Consider the following 24,652-nt stretch of genomic DNA (forward strand, 5'->3'; position numbering starts at 1 on the left):
TTTTATCAGGTCACCATAGACTGTAGGATAGCCGCCATTGTTCTTCTCCTCCATAGTTCTCACCAGCACATACTTTTTACAACAGAGGAGCTGAGTAGCAATTCCAAACTACAGTTGGGGTCCCACAGGGGCTTAACGGGAAGTTTCTGGGCCCCAATCCCAAATCTTTAATGGGCCCCCCACTTACTATTTGCTATCTATAATACTGGTGTTGTCTTATGTTGTAGAGAGGCCGCCTCAGGCTTCAGGGCCTAGTAGTGGTTCCTTACTCTAGACTCTCTATATCTTTGCTATAGGTAACCCATAGTTGTCTATTAATTTATAACCATTTAGGAGGAATAACAGGAGCGGCACGACCCCGAGTTATAGGGAAATAAAAAGCTCCAGATTTATTATTCTATGGAGAACGCAGGTATTTACTTAAATACCATGTCAGGAGAGGTGACCGGTCCCCTTTAAAGCCCTGAATTTTGCACCACGTGACTGACATCACAACGTCCACAGCTTTCCCGGTGACGCCTGTATTGTATCGGCAGTGTTAGTTTGGCATTTAGGACTCTAGAAAGGTGCAGAAGTGATATTATCATATTGGCTGTCGCCCAAATTTCCCAAAAAGGTCATAACACAAAAAACAAACAAACCCTGGTGAATAGACTTGTAACAGCCTGACAGATGAGGACGTCTCAGGGACTTATTATTTACAGGCATTTAGAGGGAAATGCTCCAACACAAGGTTATCCTGTATAAAATGATTTCCGGCTCATGCAAATGGCCGATACTATCTTTAGCAGCTGTCGCCCTGTCTGTACGTGCCGCCCGTATGCCACGGCTGCCCAATAGACCAATTATCGAAGCATGTAGACATCATCCTAGTGATTTTTTTTTTTTTTCTCCATCATATACTCTATACACCTGCGACGCATCTGTTTTTTAAAGTGAGACTGTCTGCAGAACCAACCATATCATCCTAGCAGATAGATAGGTTAGTATCACCTGAATCTAATGGTGTTACCTTTGCTCAAAGGGACAAACAACAACAGCCACCTTGTTGCTCTGATTTGCATGTTGATGAAAGAGGCGATCTCTCCAGAGGCAGGGATTATCAATTCACAAGGGGAAGGCAGTCTCATTCAGGTGACCCTAACCTATCTATCTGCAGGGCTGGGGTCTGGTGACGGGCTCCCCTTCATGATTCTAAAGCCGTCTAGGATTTGCACGTCTGTATACAATTCAGCACCTCACTTTGTTGCTATTATCAATTGCAATCTAAGTAATACCCTGCCCGGGTTCTTAATTTATTGAACTCTGGGTCATATGAACTAGCACTTGCCACCCTCTTCTCTGTGTATATAGGGGGGCTGGCTTTACTGATAGAGTCTGCCAGACCCTTTATACATGTAATACAAGTGAAGAGGAGGGAGCTAGGTGCTGGTTCTGATCATGTGACCCAGGGTTCAACACACAAGCAGTACCTACCGTATTTTTCGGACTATAAGACGCACCGGACCATAAGACGCACTAAGGTTTTAGAGGAGGAAAATAGGGAAAAAAAATTTTTAAGGAAAAAAACATTGGTGAAATATTTAATAACCTAATAATATAATATTTCACCAATGTAAATAGAACCGGGGGCTTTCGGACACAGGGATACCAAATGTGTATGTGTTTCACAGTAATGTTTTTGTTTTATATGTATTCTAGGGATATGGGGGTGATTTGAACATATCTATCTAATCTATCTATCTGTCTGTCTGTCTGTCTCTATCTATCTAATCTCATCCATGGATGGAAAGAGACACCCTGCAGTGAAGCTATGCAAGAAGAGAAAAAGGGGCGGGCCAGACGGGTGAAGGAGGTGTGGTTTTCTAAGCAAACTTGAAAACACGCCTCTTTCACCCGTCTGGCTCGTCCCTCCTTCACTGCCTCTCAGATCTTGCTCCTGCAATGAAGCCACACAGGCAGGGAAGTAGGGGCGGGCCAGATGGGTGAAGGAGGCGTGGTTTCAAGCTTGCCGAGAAAACCACGCCTCCTCCCCCCCCGTTTGGCCCGCCCCTCCTTCCCTGTCTGTGTGGCATCATTGCAGGAGCCAGATCTGAGAGGCAGTGAAGGAGGGGCGGGCCAGACGGGATAAGGAGGCGTGGTTTTCTCGGCAAGCTTGAAACCACGCTTCCTTCACCTGTCTGGCCCGCCCCTACTTCCCTGCCTCTCATATCTCGCTCCTGCAAACACGCGACACAGACAGGGAAGGAGGGGCAGAGCAGGCAGGCACCGTGCTGCTCTCCTTTTGATTCTCACAGACGGGACACAGACGCTGCACACGCTGCATTCGGACTATAAGACGCACACACATTTTCCTCCCATATTGGGAGGAAAAAACGTGCGTCTTATAGTCCGAAAAATACGGTAAATAACGATGAGTCTCTGGAATACCCTTGTTCTGGTGATTTGCATTATCAGGACTATAGTCTTTGCAAAATGCACTCACCAAATGTACACTATAGGTAGGCCGTGTATGTGCAAAGTTAAATCTGATGTATGCAGATTGTCAAGGTGACTATAGATTTTGACAGAGAGACCAGCAGACCATTAGGGAGAGTGGGGCACCACCATTGGCGTAACTAGGAATGACGCCTACCCCCCCCCCTCCCCGACCGACACAGATGCCAAAGGCCTTGGCCAACCCCCTCCTATGCATTCCTGCACGCTATTTTATGCCCCATAGTGGCCCCTGCACACAGTATTATCCCCATAGTGGCCCCTGCACACAGTATTATGTCCCATAGTGGCCCCTGCACACAGTATTATCCCCCATAGTGGCCCCTGCACACAGTATTATTCCCCATAGTGGCCCCTGCACACAGTATTGTACCCCATAGTGGCCCCTGCACACAGTATTGTACACCATAGTGGCCCCTGCACACAGTATTGTACCCCATAGTGGCCCCTGCACACAGTATTGTACCCCATAGTGGCCCCTACACAGATTTAGGCCCCGTGGACCCCCATAAACAATTATTATTCTCTGGGGTCTTTTCAGACCCCAGAGTATAATAATCGGAGACCCAGGGGGAGAAAAACATTTAAAAAAAAAATTCTGTTGCTCACCTATCTCTTGGCTCCTACGCTGTTGGCCTCCGAAGTAGTCCATCTTAAATTACGTCAGACGTCACATGACCCGGGACGCAGGCCGGGGTCATGAGACGTCATACGACTAGGCCGAAGTCTGCACGGATCATGGAGAGGTAAGTAACAGTGTTTTTATGTTTCTTACCTCTCCTGGGCCGCTGATCATTATACTCGCGGGGCTGAAAAGACCCCCGAGTATAATGATAGCAGCGGTAGCGGATGTCGCCGGGCCCCTAATGTCCCGGGCCCTGTGGCAGCTGCCTCTGCTGCTATGGCGGTAGTTACGCCACTGGACACCACCATACACATTCAGACCGCAGATTTTGGGAAAGAAGGATTGGACATGTTCACTGTCAACATGCTTGATCCTTTGATCCTACTAAGAACTTCAAAGCCAAGTTGAATGTGCATGTGTTTGGGGAACCTGAGGAAGTCTAGTGCTTAACTAAAAGAAATAGTGTGGTTCGGGCGAGTTTGGGCTCTGTGACCGTTACTAAATCTTTCTGCCCCTGGGGTAAAACATCCCCCTGGTCTCCACTGTCTGGTATAAGCTGTCTGGATGGCTCTCGCTCCCTTCTCTGAATTCCTTGCAGATCTATCACAGGCACACGTTCACTAATAACCACTCTACATATGAAGGTGAAATAGTCTTTCTAAGCCGATGGATGATTTTCCATGTTAAATGTAGCTTTCAGAAGAGCAGCACTGATAGATTTTTATATTGAAAGTCTGAGGTGTGTAGAATACAGAAACTTGCAAACTCTGGAGTTCAGTTATTGCCTTTTTATTCCCATAATGTTCTATAGTCACACACACCCAATGTTAATGGAAGTTCGGACAGCGGCGAAACCCGCGTCCAAGAAGGAACTAAAATCAAGACTATAGAGCTGATCACTGAGGAGCTGATCTGTAATCTTTACTAATATTCTCCAGTCTGATGATTCTGGAATTCTGCATCCTCGTATCGCCACATGTCTGATTTATTAGATACATAAATGTAGGGACACTTTGTTGTATTGTCCCTCTTTTATTCCTCCGAGTAATTTATCAATAAGTTGACACTGGGTGTCCAGTCATTGCGGGGTAAGGACATGCCTTGTCACAAAATGGATGGAAGTACCAAATTGTGATTTTATTCAGGAGGAGTAACAGAGGATCAGTATATCACAGAAATTTAAAGAAAATCTTTTCCGGGATTTTTATTTTCCAGGGAATACAGTGTTTGTCCGGAGCGATGTCTGTCATTACAGTGTTGGTGGCTGTCAGGTAGATGTACTGTATAACCATCTACATATGGACGGACATATACTGTAGCTCACATCAATGTACCCAGCATTTACCAGCGGAGGTTTCTTAATTGAAGTTGTCTACCTAGAGCAGTGATGGCGAACCTTTTTGAGACCGAGTGTCCAAACTGCAACCCAAAACCCAATAAATTATTGCAAAAATTTAACCTTAAAACTCTGGGGATCCACAATTGCGGACAATTATGGACCCACAAATTACAGTCGTGTGAATGGGGCTTTACAGAGCTTGTACTGAAGGTAAAGGTCTTTGCATTTGTTACTTTTGTACAATTAATGTTCACTATTTACATCGAACAGGATGTTTTATAATGACCGGCAATGTTATTACAGCCTGTACTAATATCATGTCTGCTATAAAACAGATACTGTTTTAGAGTTCTGAAACGTCGTAATCTGTCATCATTATGAGTTAGCCATTAAAAAAGGTATCAACTACTGAAGACTATCAAGTTTTGGGTTTTTTTTGTATTAACTATATTTTATAAATTCTTGACCTACTGAAATCACTTGTCTATTGTGCTTGAGCATTACTGTTCCTGTCGGAAATGGGTCATACATGGTTACACCTAAAGGGGTTTCCAGGATCTGAAGATTTTTGATACTGATAATTTTTTCCCAGAATAGATATCGGTCGGGGTCTGACACTCAAACTGATCACCTGATGCAGCTGCTGGAAGCCATATAAGATAAGATAATCCTTTAATAGTCCCACAATGGGGAAATTTCAGTGATACAGTTTCATAGATGGTACAGTAGTATATAACAGGAGAGAAACACATACAAGCTCATGGCAGATGGAGAAATCCTAGGAATCAGAGCAACTAAAAAGGAAAGAAACACAGACACACTGCAGGATCATTTAGTTCTCTGTGCGGATTGATGTTAATAATAATAATACAGCCGAATGTGGTTGGAGGACATGAGGAGGGGAGGTCACAGTATGTAGATATAACAAGTATACCGCTGGAAGCAGCCCTGCTCCTGTTCAACTGAATAGAGGTAGTGCTGCTTTTTCGGACGCCACCCCTATACTATACAGATTGGAAGCTCTGGACATTATTGGTGGGACTGCAGCCTCACTTTTATTCACTTGAATAGGAACAGGGCTCTTTCTGGACTTATACTTAGTATATGACTTCCAGCGGCCGCATCAGCAATCCTGTGGATAGGTCGTCACTCATCAGTAAAAAAAAAAAAAATCTTACCGTATATACTCGAGTATAAGTCGAATGTTTCAGCACAGTTTTTGTGCTGAAAAAGTCCCCCTCGGCTTATACTCGAGTCAGCAAAAAAAATATATTATTTTTTTTTAGGGTGGGGTGTCTATGACCAACCACAATAGTAATGTACAGAATCTCCCATAGAATAGTGAGGGGGAAAAAAGAAGCTTTAAAAAAAAAATAAAAAAATTGTAAATCCCTCCTTTCCCTAGAATACATATAAAAGTAGGAAATGACTATGACACACATACACATTAGGTATCCCTGTGTCTACTGAATATAGGGGATCTGCAGTGCTCCTGTTCTGTCGGGAAGGGGTTAATAGGAGCACTGCAGATCCCCTATATTCAGCCAGACTGAATTCCAAATGAGGGGAAAAAAAAACCCAGTCCTCAAGCTCAGGGAAGGGGCAGACAGACAACCAAAACACCCCCTCCCCTTCCCCAGCAACTACTGCAAACAAAAACTCCGACCATTTTAATTTTTGAAATTTTCCAGTAGCTGCTGCATTTCCCCCCTCGGCTTATACTCGAGTCAATAAGTTTTCCCAGTTTTTTGTGGTAAAATTAGGGGTCTCTGCTTATATTCAGGTCGGCTTATACTTGAGTATATACGGTACACCAAATTTTGGAAATTAAAGTACATTTTACAAATGGATATTATCTGATCGTATCCGAACATTAGTTAGAGTCATAGGCTATGTATATGAAGGCTATCACGCCTTGTCTACCTACAGCAGTGATGGGCTGGGGGCCTGTAATGCCATTCTGTGCATCCCCCAACCACCCACTTGTAGCTTTTTGGACTGTCAGAGGGACTCTTAGTTTACTGGGTGAAAGTGTAAAAATTTGTTTCCATACACAATAACTGATATTTTAAGGTCTAAAATGCACCAAATTCTATCATATTACGTACGTTGGGGTCTAATATACAGGTAGGGGCCAGACCAGATATGTTAAAGCACATCTATTTTGTGTATCAAAAAGAGGGACATTTAAGAAGCAAAAAGGGACTCAAGGTCTTGTTTCAAAAGTACGCTCAATAAGAGGACCCTGAGCGTCCCATAGTGTAATTGTGTAAGATAGAAACAACGCTGAAGGAAAAAAAGAGAGGCTCTCACCTTGTGGCGTTGTGAAGATGGTCACAACTCCTCACTACACATGGAGACCAAATTGGCCAGAGGGTCCCTTTCTCTGGATGGGGTCAACCTGCAAAGTTCCAAACACCTCTCGGATGTCGACAGGATGAACAAAAGGACCGGCACACAGATTTGTTCGTGAGTCTGGTTTGAAGGAACAGCACTCCCACCATGAAAGTTGAGTTATTGGCTTTATTAACAGAAAAACTTGAACACAACGCGTTTCGGGTGTTATAAATCGCCCTTCCACAGCTGTAACAGTTCTCCGCTACTGGGTCAGATTAAGAGGGAGGGTGATTTATAACTCCCGAAACGCGTCGTGTTCAAGTTTTTCTGTTAATAAAGCCGTTATCTCAACTCTCATGGTGGGAGTGCAGTTCCTTCAAACCAGACGCACGGACGAATCTGTGTGCCGGTCTTTTTGTTCATCTTGTTTCAAAAGTAGGGACTGTTCCTCTAAAAGCAGGACACTTGGGAGGTATACACAGACAATGTAGACTTGTAGTACCATGTCAGAGAAACGAGGAGTGGCAAATGTAGCTGGGGCAGGTAAGTGTTAATGGTGGACTGTATGGCCCCTAATATTGGCAGCACTCCAGAAGGAAGTAAATGAGGTTAGGAGGTGACTGTACATACACGCGGCCATTGTCGCTTATGGGATTAGTGAAGTGCTTGACCTAAACTACAATGGAGAAAATAGTCCGCACAGTAGATGGGAGCATTGCAAGTGGAAATCGGAATCTTCAGACACCTATGTCCTATAGTTTCTATAGGCGGATGGTAAAACCTCTTCAAGTTTTATTAGAATGACTCAGTCTGAAAACAGCCCTAGGACCCGGTCAGGTTCTACAGTCACTCCCGTTTCTGTATTGCTGCCTGGGGACGAAGCTGTCAGAAAATGTTTTATTCTTGGTATGCCAACCTACTTGAATACATATGGGTCTATCTAGAGAAAACTCGGAGCTCCTACTGATATAGGTAGAGCCTGAGAGAGCGGTCAGGAGCGAGAGCCGCGGTCGGCATCTGCTCCGCCGTCTGTTTCTCCAAAACTTCCATGTACTCATGGCTGGGAGCGGGGAGAATCGGACTTTCCGGAGATAATTATGACCATTAAGCCTGGCTTATGATGTGAACAGATTGAGGTTGCAGAGCACGTCCTCACGTCGGCAGGCAGGGGGCATTTCTTCCCCAACTGTTATCTTTCATAGGCGATATCTATAGCAGAGACCATTTTTCTATCGCTGAAGACAGAGTAATGTGGCCGGGATGCAAATGTTTCCTTATGTGTCATTAATTACATCTCTCCCTTTGTTACAGCAACGCAATCCTGACGTTCGGCACGTCGACTTGGAAATTTTATAGAAGGCGAAGAATTTCCTATTCATGCAATTCATAGAAGAAGAGGAGAGGAGAAGGCTGTAGGAGAAGCTTCATTTCATTTTCCAGGGTGCATGCTCCATGACTAAATTGTAAATGAGTGCAGATCGCACTGCAATGCAAATGCCTCGCATAATAAGTCATGTTTACAAGAGCATCTTACAGTCCGCGCTTGTAACATTAGTACGTTTTTTTGTTGTTTTTTTTTGCGCAGGACAAAGGAACGCGAATGTTATTTATTTATAAAACTGCCTGAATTCAGTAAACCACACTGTTTTATTCCATTCCATTGGCAAGAATAGGAGGTTTGAGTTTTCGGGTTTTTGACGAAGTGTTTTTTTATATAGGATATTTACTAAGTACCCTTTGCACTCCAGTAACCATTGAGGCCATTCCGTCATCCTATATTTTTATGCGCATCGTATAAATCATGAGTTCTGCTAGAACATAGAGTTTTGAGGAAGTGGTTACAATGTTCTTTCGTAACTTACGAAACCTCTGAGTGAAAGCTGCTATATAAACTAGAACCACAAGGCTCCACGCTACATGGTGACAGGCGTAGCTTACACTTCCCAGCGAGCGAGGGGGTTTATATACCATCATCTTTATATCCTATGTTTGCTTGACGTTTACCATCTTATTTCATCTCTTCATTTATCAACGCGTTTTACAGCAAAAATGCTGCAAAGAAAGAATGGAAGGGTTAATAGTTCATTTTTTTTTTTTCAATTCACAAAATGAAGTGATGGAAGAAAACTGAAATCTAAATCCCATCAATATTTACTGCGACCTTTGCTCTTCGGGGGAGGAGTCCTGGAAGGGACGGCCCCCGCGGAGTCCTGAACTCTACATTATTCAGTCTGTCTGGGATCACATGAAGGGTCAGAAGGATTGGAGCAAGCCTACATCTATAGAAGATCTGAACTTCGTTCCCCAAGATGGCAGGAACAACTTCTCTGCCGAGTTCCAGCAAAAACTGACGGCAAGTGAATAGAGGTCACAGCAAATACTGATGGGATTTATTTCTCTTCATTCACTTCATTTTGTTAACTTACAGATATAAACTATTAACACTTCTATTTCTGAAAGTAAGCTTCCTTTTTCCCCACACCTGCCTAAACCTTTTGCACAGTTCTGTACTTTTGTTTGGAAACATTGATGGCTTTTGAGACTTTGGCGTTGATCTCGCTGGCTGACCAATCTCAGTGGGTGTTTTGTACCTGAAGCTTCCATTGAAGAGAAGACTATTGTAGTCTCTGCAAAGAACGATTTTTCTCTGTAATAGAAGCGATACAATTTTTCATTGTCTTCAAGATCTTTGCTTACATTCAATGGAGTCTTCAGATCGCTAAACCTATTCCCTCCCTCAATGGAGTGGAGGTACACGGACGTAACTGCTGCCACTTCCAAATGGGGGACACTAGACCTGTGTCGTCTTGTTACTTATTTCACATTAAATCATCACACGCTCAGTACCTATAAAATTTTATGTACCCCCCCAACCCCAAGCAATAAAGTCACCTTAATGTGTACAGCAGATGTCATATCCTAGCCTGAAAGACTTCTGGTGTTCCCATCTCTGGAGCTCCCATGGAAGGGCTACAGAGTAACACATGAAGGGGTTGTCCAGGATTCGAAAAATTTAACTGCTTTCTTTCTAACACAGTGCCACAGCTGGCCGCAGGTTGTGTCTGGTATTGCACTTCCCTTACATCACATTAATATCATTGTAGCTAATCTTCAATCTCACACGGACCGGTTTGGTGCCGTTTCTAGAACAAAATGGTCAATTTTATAACACTGAGCACCCCCTAATATCCGTTATAGGTGCCCAAGCTCCTATTAATACCACATCATTAATATATTTTTTCCCTCAATTTTGCCTGTAAGTTTAAAGGGGGTTATCCAACCTCCAAAAATGATCTGCATGTACATCCACAGCAGTGCACGCTCTCTGTTCCTTAGTGCAGCCTTTTCTTGGCTTTATTTTACTTGAGACTCCTTGTATCGCTGTTATTTACATGCAGTGCATCGGTTTCCCATGATGCATCTGCCTACTGTCCCCTCCAATGAAAGCACAGGTAATAAATGACTCCCACGTGTGAAGGTCAAATGATGCTGTGACGTTTCGTCTGCACGCTCCCTCCCCCCTCCCTACAACAAACACAGTGAGAGTAGGCAGATGCATCATGGGATATGTAGTTTGTTCACAGATTCACAGTATGTAAATAACAGCGATACAAGGAGCAGCAAGTAAAAGAAAGAACTGGGTGCACAAGGGGACGGTGAGGATTTGTATTGGCAGATCATTTTTGAAAGCTGGATACCCACTTTAATATGTCCTTTAAAATATCCTTTTCCATCTCGGACTGTTTTATTTATTGATCCGCGGGCGTGTATCTCCTAGCTGTCTAAATTCTGTTTGTACAATATGCCTGCTATGTTTGTTTGGGTGGAAGAATTAAAGGGGTATTCCAATCTGAGAAAGTTGCTGATCAGTTTGGGTCTGACTGCTGGAACCCCCACTGACCTCAAGAATTAGGGTGCTTTACACCCCAGTTTTGAATGGACAACTACTCCATTTATTTCATCGGGACCACCAGATATGGCCAAAACACAGCACTCTGCTATCTCTGGTGGTCCCATTCAAATAAATGGAGCAACTTGTGCTGTCTGTTCTGCTTCTCCATTCCAAACTGGGGTGCTGCCTATTTTAGGAATATCCTTTTAAGTTGACTTCAATTGATCTGTAGATAATCCTGTGTGTATATAGAGAAATAGTAGGATATAAGAGTTACAGGAGACATGGTGGAATGTTCCTTGTATGCTGTTACTATTAGGATCTCTCCTTTACAGTGGGAAAAGAGTTTTTTGGGTTTTTTTTTTTTTTTTTTTACAAATAGAGAGGTTCTGTCCAAACACAACAGCCTGTATTCTGCTGAAAGATTGGCACCGTACCGCCAGTAGGACACTTCCACTTCTATGTCTGTGTATTAGCAGACTACACCATCGCTGCTGAAACAAACCACAGACTGCACTGATATTTCCCAGGTACTGGATTAAGTATCTTTCAGGGTTCTGCCTTAAAGTGAATGTCTATCCTTAAGCCCATGTCATTTGTTAGGTCCAACATTCTGTCCTGCCCGTCCGAACATAATGCTTACCGTAGTTTTCTTGATAAAACGATCCAAATTTCCTACATGGACAGAAAAGCTTAAATGGTCAATAGCTTTTCATCAAACATACACTATTGTGCAAAAGTTTTAGGCATGTGTGGTAATTGCTGCAAATTAAGAATGCTTTCAAAAACAGGTGCTAGCATTGAATTAAAAAAAAAAGGAAAAATCTGAATTAAATCAATATTTGGTGTCACCGCCCCTTAAAGGAGGAGTCCTGGAAGTGACATATAGCCCTGATCTCAATGTAATTCAGTCTGTCTGCAATTACATGAAGACTAGAGATGAGCGAACACTGTTCGGATCAGCCGATCCGAACAGCACACTCCCATAGAAATGAATGGAAGCACCTGTGACCGGCAAAGTCAGCGTGCCAGGTGCTTCCATTCGTTTCTATGGGAGTGTGCTGTTCGGATCGGCTGATCCGAACAGTGCTCGCTCATCTCTAATGAAGACACAGAAGGATTTGAGCAAGTTTATATACAAAGGATTTGTGTTTACGCTAGATTCACACCTGCATTCGGGTTTCCATTGGGGAAGGGGTCCGCTTGGAGACCCCCAAATTTAAACCTAATCTGCTTTAAAAACCGCTTACTCATGGAAACCCGCGGACACGAGAAATGCGAAGGAAAAAACCGCTGATTTGCGGGGCGTCTCTCTCTGTATTTTTCAAGTGGTGATGGGAATGGAATCCCCGGACGGAGAGCCAACGCTGGTGTGAACCCGGTCTGCCTTCTCTAAGATGTTTAGAATGAGAATTGACGCTGTTATGAAGACAAGGGGCGGTCACGCCAAATATTCATATTATTTAGATCTCTATTTTCTTCATTCATTTCACTTTAATTGACTATTAACACTATTTCTGAAACCATTCTTACTGTACCCCACGCCTGCCTAAAACTTTTGCACCTGTATATCACCGTAAAGGAACTTTGTTATATATTTTATTTAAATTATTATTATTGCTTCATTCTCCAATGATCAGGCTCCTCTCCTCCATCCAGACACATTGCTGGAGGTCCCGTGTGTTTGAACACTAGTCTGGAACCGGCGCGGATTTCGGCTATCATTTGTGCCAGTGTTCAGGTCGAATATATATAATATGTAAGCCCGACTCTGCAAATAGAGCACATAATGGGAAAAGTCGCCATGTCTATGCAAAATGCCCCATACGCCTGATAACGTCTGTACTGGGCATGATAAATCGGCCCCATAGTGTTTTGTTATTGAGTTGCAGGTATAAAATGTGTTTGTATACCGCCAACTAGTGGTGGTTGCAGGCGGTCAAAATTCTAGCATTCTAGTCTGGTGAGGAAGATTCGGCAAAGCAGGTTCAAAAGAAAAATGAGAGGATTTATAATAGATTCATTGCTTCTTGTCTATGCAGAGGATTTGGAACTCTGTATCAGCAAGAACTGAAGCTCAGACTGCTACATTGTAAAAATCATCACAAACCATTCTGGACATATTTATAGGTGGAGGTTCACTTTTGTATGAAGTGCTAAATTCTGATGAAATGATCTGAAGTGCAAGGAGGATCTATTCACCTTCTATGTTTCAATTGACTTAACTCTGAGTACGATTGCTAGATCTTAGAGAGAATCCGCTAACGAGAGATGAAGAGACTGAACTGCTTTTAGATTTCTTAGACTGTTGAAGTCAATGGCACAAGTACCTGCGGCCTCCTTGTTGCTGGTATGTTCCGTTTCACATCATCCCCGTATACCATATAGTATCCATCCTATAATACAGTGTAATAGCTGTCGTCAGACTCGCAGCAATAGTGCCGTATAAAGGGCGAGGACTGATAGGATCGCTAATAACATTTCACTTGGCAGTAGATGACGGGTATATGGCGGCATTCAGCGAGTACGCATTGATTGTAGCTGATTTGCTATGGACATACATAACCTATGTGAATATGTAATCTTCATTGTAATGTTAGCATACTGTAGCTCATGGGTCGAGAGAGAAATCTGATCATTTTTTTTTAATGAACTGTTGACTTGTGTATTTACTTGGATATTATACTGGAGTTATAAAAAAAAATTTAAAAAAATATTTTAAAACAAATAAAATTCTAAAAACTATTTTGGCCTCTTTACCTGCATTGGTGTGTTGCATGGCAGAAAAAGAACAAAAATTCGAGGGGCGGTGGGATTCATCAAGACTTGTATTGTCAGGGGGGGGTCGTCCCATACAGTTGTAAGACTCACCTTTCTGACAGTGGAGAGATATCAGTGCTGAAAATAATGGCATAAACCTCAGCAGCAGCACCAGGGCACATACGGGGAAAGCTGACAGTGTATGGAATTCAATATGGCACATCTCTATAAAAGGTCCTCTTTAATCCGCCTCTAATGATAATGAGATGACTCTGCTCATTCTGTTCCAGTCTATACAGCAAAGCTGTCAAGTGAGGTGCCGAACACAGAGTCTTATGTTATTGTGCCTATTCCAGTTACCAGCAAATTAAAGAAAGAGTGATTATTTCCTTACCCAACGTGTATACATTATTAGAAACTGTATGGACGTTATACGGGGTATAGTGACTGGTTTTATGTCGGTGGTGTTAAAGGGGTTGTCCCATAACAAGGATCCTATCTATACTGCTTGTTAATGTGGATGTAAGACTTTTCCTAAATACACTGCTTCAGCAAAATTGCTTTGTTTGTCCACTCTCTTAATTTATTCACTTCATTGTTGACACTGTGTTTCTATGGCCCTTGGGCTTATCTGCTCAAATGTCAAGTGACATAGCTTCCTGCTCTCGGGGGGAGCGGCTAAGTGCACGGGAGCGAGCCTGTGTCTGTAGCTGTTCCTGTGTCTACACCACATGTGACCTAGCTTCCTGCTCTCAGGGAGGAGGGAGGGGCTAAGTTCACGGGAGTGAGCCTGTGTCTGTAGCTGTTCCTGTGTCTGTACCACACGTGACCTAGCTTCCTGCTCTCAGATAAAGGAGGGGGGAAATGAGTGCTGCTTTCTTATATAAAACAGTCTAAATCCTAGTGGGCTAAAGGACCTGGTCCCTCTGCTCAATAGGATTGAGCTTTCTTATACAGAGCAGGCTAAAAGCTAGTGGATAGAAGGACCTGGTCCCTTAGCCCACTAGGATTTAGCCAACTCTATATAGAACAAGCTAAATCCAAGTATTATAGAACCTTTGACATCACAGGCCCTTCAATCGTCCCATAGGATCACACTATGTGGTGGGCGGAGCTAAACTGGAGGTAGACAGTATGGCTTTGCATATGAAACCCCGCCCACCAATTGACCTCGAAAACCAGGAAAAAAGAAGTCTTTGCAGCAGTGAAGACTGGTGAGCAAGGGACATGGGAATACCCCTTTAAGGTGGTCACTTAAAGGGGCTCTATCATTGGGAAAAGTCATTTTTTAGATAAGCACATCCTTGCCTAGCCATTAGGCTATTTCACACCTACCTTTTGTATGTAAATTGCCTCAGTAGATTTTGAATAAGTCTGTTTTTATTCATATGTGAATGAGCTTAGACTGTGCACCGGTAGTGTCTGTTCTATGTGTATGTATAGCAATGGCTGCTGTGCTGATAATTCATCTGTGCTATACATTCACATAGAGCAGACTGTGATCACAGACACTTCCGGTGCACCGTGGAAGCTCATTACCATATGAATAAAAACAGACTTATTCCAAATCTACTGAGGTCATTTACATACAAAAGGTAGGTGTGGAATAGCCCATCTAAAAATGACTTTTCCCAATGATAGATCCCCTTTAACAAGCAAGGATAGAAGCGCCGCGCTCACTGGTGGAGTTTTATGTATGAAATAAAAAAACTTGCCACTTTCTGTGTAGTTACATTTCATGATGAGATTTAGCACTTTGCCTCAACACAGGATTTATCTAATTTTCTATGAGGAAGAGTGACAGCTTATCATCAGTGACATTTAATATCCATTATTATTTTATCACTGCAGCGTGGAGGTGTGCGTGTCCAAATATATTCTTATCAATCTAACGCTGCATTTGGCTGTTCACCGCATTCCCAGGGGCCACGACACACAGAAGAGAGAAATTATAGACAAAGGGTGGTTGTATTTACCCTGCAGTAAAAAAATAAGGTCTGTGCTTCCTGCTGCAAAATCTATACCCCCCTCTAAACAAACAGCACTGTGCAGAGGACACAAGACCTGGACAAACGTTAAAAGTGCTTTCCTTATACCAAACCGAATTTTATACTGATGACCAAACTACAGGCTAGGTTATAGGTATGTGATCTGTCAGGGTCTGACCCCTAAATCCCACATAGATCATATATTCTAGTCTCTGGGTGCTGAAAGCTTCTAGTGGACAGGCGGCACATGTAGCAACACAAGTAATAGCAGCGGTGCAACAGCCCTGCCACGGCATATGTGGTTCTAGTGAACTGCAGCGCCGCACCTTTTACTTGAATAAGCACTTTCCGCCTGTCCACTTGAAGATTCTTGTAACCAGAGGCTGCTAGAACACATGGTCTTTGGGGTCCAGTTGTCGGGCTATCCTGTGTATGACAATTCGATTTGGGGCTGGAAAACCCCTTTAAGTAGGTGAAGTTAAAGCTGTATTACTTCTATAGTCATTCCATAAAATAAAAGTAGAGGTTCTTGGCACATTATTTGATCAAGTTGTGAAAGCCCATTTGCCCTGACAACATTATCCCCAAATGTAAAGCACCATGGAATTAATGGTGCTATATAAATAAATAATAATAATAATTCAGATGGGAATCTACACTCTACAGACATAATTCTCTTGGGCTTGGGTTCTAGGCCTACAAAATGAACTCTGGGCAAGTAGGATCTATTTAGAATAGCCATGGGCAGATGGGAGGAGTGCAAAAAGAATAAGGAGGAAGCCGTCACCACCAACATGCACAATGCCAAAGACAGTCCATAGTAAAAATAAATGTACACAAGTGAAGGCAGCGATGGCTGAAGTATAGGATGCTAAGACATGCAAACAGTAAGTATATGAAGTTTAAACTACATTACTGCTATAAGCAATATCTATGTACATCAATGCGAGGTTCTTGTGAGAGCCCATCTGCCCTGATAAGGCGACTTCCTTCGCTATATATAATCAGGCTCTCCTATCTGTCTAATCATTTCTATTATATCCTATCTAATCTGTTATCTATTTTTCCTTATCTATTTTAATCCACTGATATTGCAGAATATTCTTCGCACTAAAACATTTTTGCTGGGAAATCTAAAATTAGAAGGAAGATTTAATTTAGATAAAGTATCTGTGTTAGCAAATCTGCAAATGTTTACAGTACAAACCATCTGCATAAAATTCATTGCATGTCTCTATCCATTTTTACATCCATGTCCTGTCATCAGAGCTCAAATTGGTTACATAATGGCATCCAATGCAATGACAGAAATTTCAGTTCCTTCCCCTCCAAACTGATAACAATTCTGCCTAAATGAGTGTTTATGGGCAATTAGGACAACAGAGATAACAGGCAAAGAACAAACCATCAGGAAGGATGGGAAAAGAAGACACTGCAACCTGCAATACATGACACAGAATAAAAAAAAAAAAAAAAAAGTTAATAAAATTAAATTTGATAAATATAATGCAATAATTTTTTTTAATTGACCGCAAAGGTGTACATAGCCTTTAACCCTTTCACTGCCAAGGGTCTCTGGAAATTTTGCACCTCCAGTAGCCGGAGCAATTTTCACAGTTTTGAGATGGATAAATCAAAGTTAAATTGCAACATTAAAAAAGCATCCAACCCCCCCCATACCTATATATTTTCTTAACATAGACACCTGCAGCATTGTCAGAATGCCACTTGGTACTTTATACGAACAGGCACCTTCATGCGATCTTGATTTAAAGTGAATGTTTTATGAAAAAATGCAAATGTATATTAGTTGTTAAAAGTGGAAACCAAACAATAAATTAAATGCACCAAACCTCCTAAAAATAAGAGTTCAACCTGTGCAGAGTTCATTCATATCACTATAGCCTGCACCCACAAGCTCGTGTCCAGAAAATCACCAGAACTGGAAGGAATAAAAATCTGCTTTGAAGCTGGAAATGTTAAAAAAGTATCATCCTATAAAATGTAGGGATTACACACCATGAAAAGTAAGTCAACCCCTAAACCCTATATATTTTTTTTAAAGTAGACAACCTGAAGATTACAAATGTCTCAATGGGTCATCGATAGCCACATCCACCTTCATGCAACTTTGTGACAAACACAAAACATAATTTGAAAAAATGCACTAAAACACATATTTGCACCTAAAACTCAGGTCTTTGGAGATGGTCTTGTAGCCTTGAGATTGCTCATACTTCCTCACAATTTTGCTTCTCAAGTCCTCAGACAGTTCTTTGGTCTTCTTTCTTTTCTCCATGCTCAATGTGGTACACACAAGGACACAGGACAGAGGTTGAGCCAACTTTAATCCATTTCAACTGGCTGCAAGTGTGATTTAGTTATTGCCACCACCTGTTAGGTGCCTCAGGTAAGTAACAGGTGCTGTTAATTACACAAATTAGAGAAGCATCACATGATTTTTCAAACAGTGCCAATACTTTTGTCCACCCCCTTTTTAATGTTTGGTGTGGAATTATATCCAATTTGGCTTTTTGACAATTCTTTTTGTGGTTTTCCATTGAAGACATTAAATGAAGACAATAAAACCAAAGAATTTGTGATTGCAATCATTTTCTGGAAGAAAATGAGTATTATCTGACAGAATTGCAGGGGTGCCAATACTTTTGGCCAACACTGTACAACAAGAGCTCAGACTCCCAAAAACCCTAATACAGAAGACGGGCAGGATTTTGCTGTTATTCACTAATATGTTAAAAATCTATACTGCACCTGCCAAACTGTGACTGTGACACCAAAATCTAACTTTTTTCAGATTACACAGCATACCATATATAAAATCACAACTTAATGTTTCATATATACAACCACCTTCATGCAACGTTGCACCAAAGAGATTGCTAGCAAAAATTGCACAAAAATTGAAATTTGCCACTAAAGTGTGACTCAAGCAATCCCTTTCTGTCAACAAATTATACTTTCTAAAATGATTTTGTGTATATGTTGTGTGTTTGGTGCGACTTTTTTTGGGGGGTGCTGTGACCTGGACAATGGTAAATGTCTGGGTCACAGCGCCAATAAACTTCCTGGTTATGTTCAGGGTATATAAAATAAGAATACCCCACTAGCAAAGCTCAGGGGGGAATTTTACCTGTATGTGACAATAGTACAGTATGCTCTCTGACAGGAGGGGGGAAATAGGGACTAAAGCCCCTTCTCCCCCCCCCTGGGGTCACGTACAGGTTGTGCACAGAGACAGAGAAAATGCTTCTCTGTGTCTGTGTGCAGGCTGCAGCTGCTCCTCCTCCCCCTTCCTGTTTCACTAATGCTTCCCGAGACAGAAGATGGGGTGGACAATTTAAAGTCCTGTATCTCAGGACTCTTTTGGCATATGAAGATAATTTTAGATTCATTTTAAAGATGAGAATCTCATCTTTCAAATGATACCAATATCTTCATAGTAGCCCTTATAGATTTTTAGCGACTTGCTGTCAAAAATGCTGTTGGGAACTGAGATCTTCAATGAGATCTCAATCCCCAATAGCGTTTTCAACAGTGAATCGCTTTGGCACATTAAAGGATAACGTGAAGAACTTGGTATCATTTTAAAGATGAGATTCTCATCTTTAAAATCAATCTAAAATTATTTTCATAGCCCAAACGAGATCAGAGATATGGGCATTAGAAGTAAGAACATAGCAGCTACATCCTTGGCTAGACAAGTGACACCCTGGGATGACGTAGAGCTATGTGATTGGCAGTGAAAGGGTTAAACATTTCTGACTTATGGGACTCCCACCATTCCCAAAAACGAAAGGACTGTGGTGCCTTTGGTTTTTCTTCTGCACAGTAACACCCTGATAAACTACATGGACAGTTTATTCCAGTTTACAAGGTAGTGGAGGCATTGGTTGTGCAAGTATTTAAAGGGAACGGATCAAGTAAAATTAAATCTTGCCTGAACAGTTGTTAACAGCATTCAGAGATATGCTTTACTGCAGCCACATGGCGGCACTAGAGATGACTCAGTGATAGAGATATATCACAAAAGCAGGTTTCTGCAATTTGATTTACTGTAATTTGCACCTAATTTATCACATGTATCCTGAACTCCTGACCTGAGATTTGACATTTTTCTTTAAAGGTCACATTTGATAAATCTGGTAAATGAGCAGCATGGTCTAACCACAGGAACTTTACCACCCACTGTAAAAATGCAAAGGGTTCTACTTTTTGTGCAAATAAGCTGTCACAAATCCCCTCCGTGACTTATATGGAAGTGTGTTTTCACACCATACCATGTTGCACCATCCATATCTGGTGCAACATGGTATAGACCTTGAGTCTATACCATAGACCTTGGAGTCAACTGTCCCTTTATAGACATTGCTTAGAGTACTGGTGCATAGTCATGCTAGGTCAGATAAAGGCCTTCCCCAAACTGTTCCCACAAAGCTGGAGCATACAGTTGTCCAAAATCTATTGGTGTGCTGATGCATTAAGCTTTCACGTCACTAGAATTAAAGGGTTTGTCCCACAAAGTGACATCTGTAGGACCGTTCTCCCACACCACATTGAACCTGAGCAGTCAGCACTCCCATTCATTGCAATGGGTGTGCCAGAGATAGTTGAGTGCTGTACTGTGCAGCTTCACTGCGCTCAGGTCGAATTTGTAACGACCTATAGACTTCACTTTGTAGGACCACCCCTGAAGAACCCCTAACATTGTCCATCTACCACCAAACGTTACAGCTTGCAAAATGCAATCAGACATGTAACACTATCCTGGCATCTGCCAAACCCACACTTGTCCTTGAGACTGCCGTATATAGAAGAGTGATTCACCGCTCCATCCAATGTGCTTCACCCTTTGGCAGTCCGTTTACATGGCTGAGTTGCTTTTGTTTCTAAACACTTCCACTTTTTATTACACCATCTACCAATAAGTATTTGGACACCCATGTAATTGAAGTTTGTGGTCGTGATGTACGTCACGCCTTCCGCCGTTAAATAGGAAACCGCATTGGCATTAGTCGCATGCAAGATGCCACAAAGTGCAGAGTTGTCCGATTTCGAGAAAGGGGTAATTGTCAGGTACCAGAGAATTGGTCTATCCTTAAGGGACGTAGCAAGCGAACTGAATTACCCAAAATCGACAGTGGCCTATGTGATTACGAAGTGGAAGGTGAACGGTGATTGTCAGAATGTGCCCCAAGTTGGCAGAGCCCTGAAACTGGGAGATAGAGACCGACAGGTGCTGGCCAGAGAAACCGCACCCAATCGATGGCTCACATACACCAGGAGTGTCACCAGGCATCCGGGAGTATTGTGTCGATCAATACCATCTGTAAGGACTAGGGTTGAGCCGATCTTGAGATTTCAAGATCGATTTTAAAATCCGATTTCCAATCATATTCCAGCCGATCTCGATCCTGATCGTGAAATTTGCTCGATCGCCAATCGGAATCCGATCCTTTCCGAACCCGATCCTCAACCCTAGTCAATGCTTCTCTATGGGAAAAGTCACTTTTAGGGTTGAGCCGATCTTGAGATAACCTCCGATCTCGATCCCGCTGGAAAAGATCGGGTCGGAATTCCGATCGCGATCGTGAAATTTACTCGATCACTGATCAAAATCCGATCTTTTCCAATCCCGATCGCTCAACCCTAGTAAGGACCCATTCTTTCACAGATGTTCGGTAAGGGCAGACTACATGGCCGGATACTGCATTTTATACGCCTGTGATACCTGTATATAGAGGTATGTATAGTATGTCGCTGTTAACAGTCCCCCTGCCTGTGATGATAATGAGATTACTGCAGAGAAGCGATCTCTATAGAACGGGAAGTGTCAGCCTATTGTGAGGCCCAGTGGTCAGTCTTTTAGAATTTCAGGATTTGTTTCATGGTTTTTGGATTTTCTTTTTGATAGAATGACAGCACATTAGATAAGAAAAAAAAGATTTTTTTTAAAAAAGTAGGTTCAATGTAAAAACTGTATGTGACCAATAGGTGATTTTCTGATGACACATTCCCTTTAAGTATTGAGCTAGGGCACAAAGTGGCGAATGGCATTAGAACAATGACAAGTGGCCTTGTAGCGATCATTACTACTAATTACATGCCGGGTGTCACTGCCCTGTATTACGGGTGTTTTGCTCTTTCTGTAAGAGAACATGGATTTTTTTTTTTATCCTGCTGAACAATTTCAATTTTGCACCGGCTCAGAGTTGATGGTCTTCAGATCTTTGACCTGTTTGGTCTCTTGGAGGAAAAGAACATTTCTTTGTGCTTTCTGAACAATGTCATTAAATATTAGACCGCTTTTCTTCAGTTTATAGTAAAAAAAAAAAAATGGAAAATTTAGCTTTAATGAAAAGGATGTTTTAAGAGTGTTTGATCACTTGTCTGGCACATACCGGGCCCTGTGCTCAGATTTATTGCATTCAGTGATGGTAATTTCATTTCATTACCTTGAGGAGCTTCCGTAGCTTCTTGAAAACATGACGCACGTCACTTCAGAAGTGATATAGGTGACAGTAGACATTGCCATGACCTTGTAGGCAGGGGGCTTTATTCTATTTACCGGATATACTCGAGTATAAGCCGAATTTTTCGGCACAGTTTTTGTGCTGATAAAGCCCCCCTCGGCTTATACTTGAGTCAGGCAAAAAAAAATATATATATATATATTTTTTTTTTTTTTTGGGGGGGGGGGGGGTATGACCAACCGCAATAGTAATGTATAGAATCTCCCATAAAATAGTGAAAGAAAAGAAGAAAAGAAAAATCTAAATCCCATCAATGTTTGTTGTGATGGCCCTATGGAGGAGGAGACCCGGAAGTGATGATACGGCCCCCACAGAGCCCTGATCTCACATCATCCAGTCTGTCTGGGATTACACAAAGAGACAGGAGGATTGGAGCAAGGTTACATTTACAGAAGATCTGTGCTGAGTTCTCCAAGATGTCTAGAACAACCTTGATTTGGATTTCCTACAAAAACTGTGTGCAAGTGTATCTAGAAGAACTGATGGAAGACAAAGGAGGGACCACACCAAATATTAATGGGATTTAGATTTGTCTTCTATTCATTCACTTCATATTCTGAAATTATTTTTGGTTCCTTCTCCATTCTGAGTTCTGCAAGTGTACCAAGAATAGTTGGAAGACAAAGGACAGTCACAGTAAATGCAGATTTCATTTAGATTTCTCTTTTGTTCATCGCTTTGCATTTTCTGATTTACGTTCACAATGAATCAGCAGGGGGGTTTCCAAATTCTGCTGCTGCTGTCCAGTATGTCGCTAAGGAGGTTAAAGATGTCGCCCCTTTGGGAACTGAGTGGGTACCAAGAAATGACATCGCGTCTGTGGGTCACAGGGCTATACCACATCTCCATCCCATTAAAATGAATGAGACTGAGCTTTAGCATGGCCATGTGACCAGTGGACATAATGTCACTTCCTTAGAAGAAAGCGGACATTTTTTTTGAAGTCCTGCACAACCCCTTTAACAAAATCACCACCCCCTGAATGAGATCCATGGGTGGTGACCTGTAGCCAAGATTACCAGAAGCCACTTGAATGGATTTGACCATGTATTGCAATACGTTGGTATTGCAGTATATTATAGTGATGATCAGATCCTGTATGGTTCAGGTCCTCTATGGGGTCTGACAAAAAAAAAGAAAAAAGAAATAATAATTAAAAAAAAAAAATGAAATAAAAATAAGCGCATACACATTAGGTATCCCTCTGTCAGAAATGACAGAATTACAACCAAATAAAGATATTTCTACCATATGACGAGGCCTAGACAGCCTAGGCCTATCTCTCTGCGATTTTACAATTACAGTGAAACAAATCATTCAGCGACCACCTCCATGCTGTAACCTTCTCCTTCACACCCCGGGTACAGAACAATACAGCTAACACTTCTCTAATTGTGAATAAATGTTGTTTGTCATTTACCTCATCAGACTTCACACACTATTATCATCGCTGGAAACACCTCAGGAAACATACTGTAACCTATATGCCTGCAAGTATCCCACTAACATGGTTTGTCCAGCACTGAAATCAGCCCCGTTTCTGCATTGATACCTGTCCAATTTAAAGGGAATGTCCATCTGATAAAAAAATATTTAGAAAAGGTTCAAGATGGCGGACAAAGAAATCGTACTCCGCTGACTGATACCCATGATATTCCATTTTGATGATTTGCTGACCTCCGATCTACCTCTACTTCCTGCTCCCTATGACTTCTCCGCTAATCATGGGTCAAGGGGTATCAGTGGGGTATCAGTTTTTGCCGCCATTTTGATCCTTTTCTAAATATATTACCCAGACCAGAATGGGAGGAAATCCTGGCAAACACGGGGAGAACATACAAACTCCTTGCAGATGTCGTTCCTGGTGGGATTTGAACCCAGGACTGCAGCGCTGCAAGGCTACAGTGCTAACCACTGAGTCACCCTGTTCTCCCATCCATGTTAATACTTGTCACCAGTAGACACCTCTGAATAGGAGAGTGAAGTCTTTGTCTGTTATGGATTTTGCTTGGGATTAAGCAGAAAGCAGAGGACCCAAACAATGGAGAGGCGGACCACTAAAGCTGCGGTAACAAACGGCGTCCGATGGACCAATGGATTATAATGGTGGTATAATCAGGTGTCCAGATTTTGAATACTGAAACTGGTGGAGGAAATAGTCTCACGTCAACCCTGGAGGCCAGAAGAGTATGGAGATAAGTACTAAAACCCCAAAACCACCTGGGCAGTGGGAGGGAGACTGGTGAGGCTCATGAGAAGAGACTTCCAGACTCCATATTGATTATACCCCAGATTGCTTGCGTTGAATGAATGAATGAATGAATGAATGATTGATTGGTTGGGAATCCCAAGAGCCAGATAAATCCCAGCTAGGTGCAGCACCTCTGATCCAGCACAGTTGGAGTTTTCTCTCTACCCCCCCCCCCCACCATTCCTGAGGAACAAGTGCAGGTAGTTTTGGTGTCTGATGTGCTATGTAAGCTCTGTAATGTCAGGTATGGGGTGTGATTCAGAGCTCCAATCAGATCAGCCAGTGTCAGAGCTCAGAATCACACCCCTTGTCTGCTCCTGCCTGACACCGCCCTCCTGACAGTACAGAGGCTGAATAGCAAATCAGGAACCAAAACTAACAGCAGTGATTGCTCAGGAATGGTGGGGGCTAGA

General features: G+C 42.3%; 1 protein-coding gene across 1 annotated transcript in view; it reads left to right on the forward strand.

Annotated features, from left to right (window-relative positions):
* The window catches only part of SLC30A9 (solute carrier family 30 member 9), an 88,451-nt gene extending 74,503 nt beyond the window's left edge, over positions 1–13,948 (forward strand). The window contains exon 18 of the mRNA XM_075261613.1: positions 8,109–13,948. Within this exon, the coding sequence (XP_075117714.1) occupies positions 8,109–8,153 (45 nt within the window). The 3' untranslated portion in view covers positions 8,154–13,948. The remainder of the gene's footprint in view (positions 1–8,108) is intronic.
* Positions 13,949–24,652: the final 10,704 nt, after the last annotated feature.

The sequence above is a fragment of the Leptodactylus fuscus genome, chromosome 1, assembly GCF_031893055.1.
Source record: "Leptodactylus fuscus isolate aLepFus1 chromosome 1, aLepFus1.hap2, whole genome shotgun sequence".
NCBI classification, from domain to species: Eukaryota; Metazoa; Chordata; class Amphibia; order Anura; family Leptodactylidae; genus Leptodactylus; species Leptodactylus fuscus.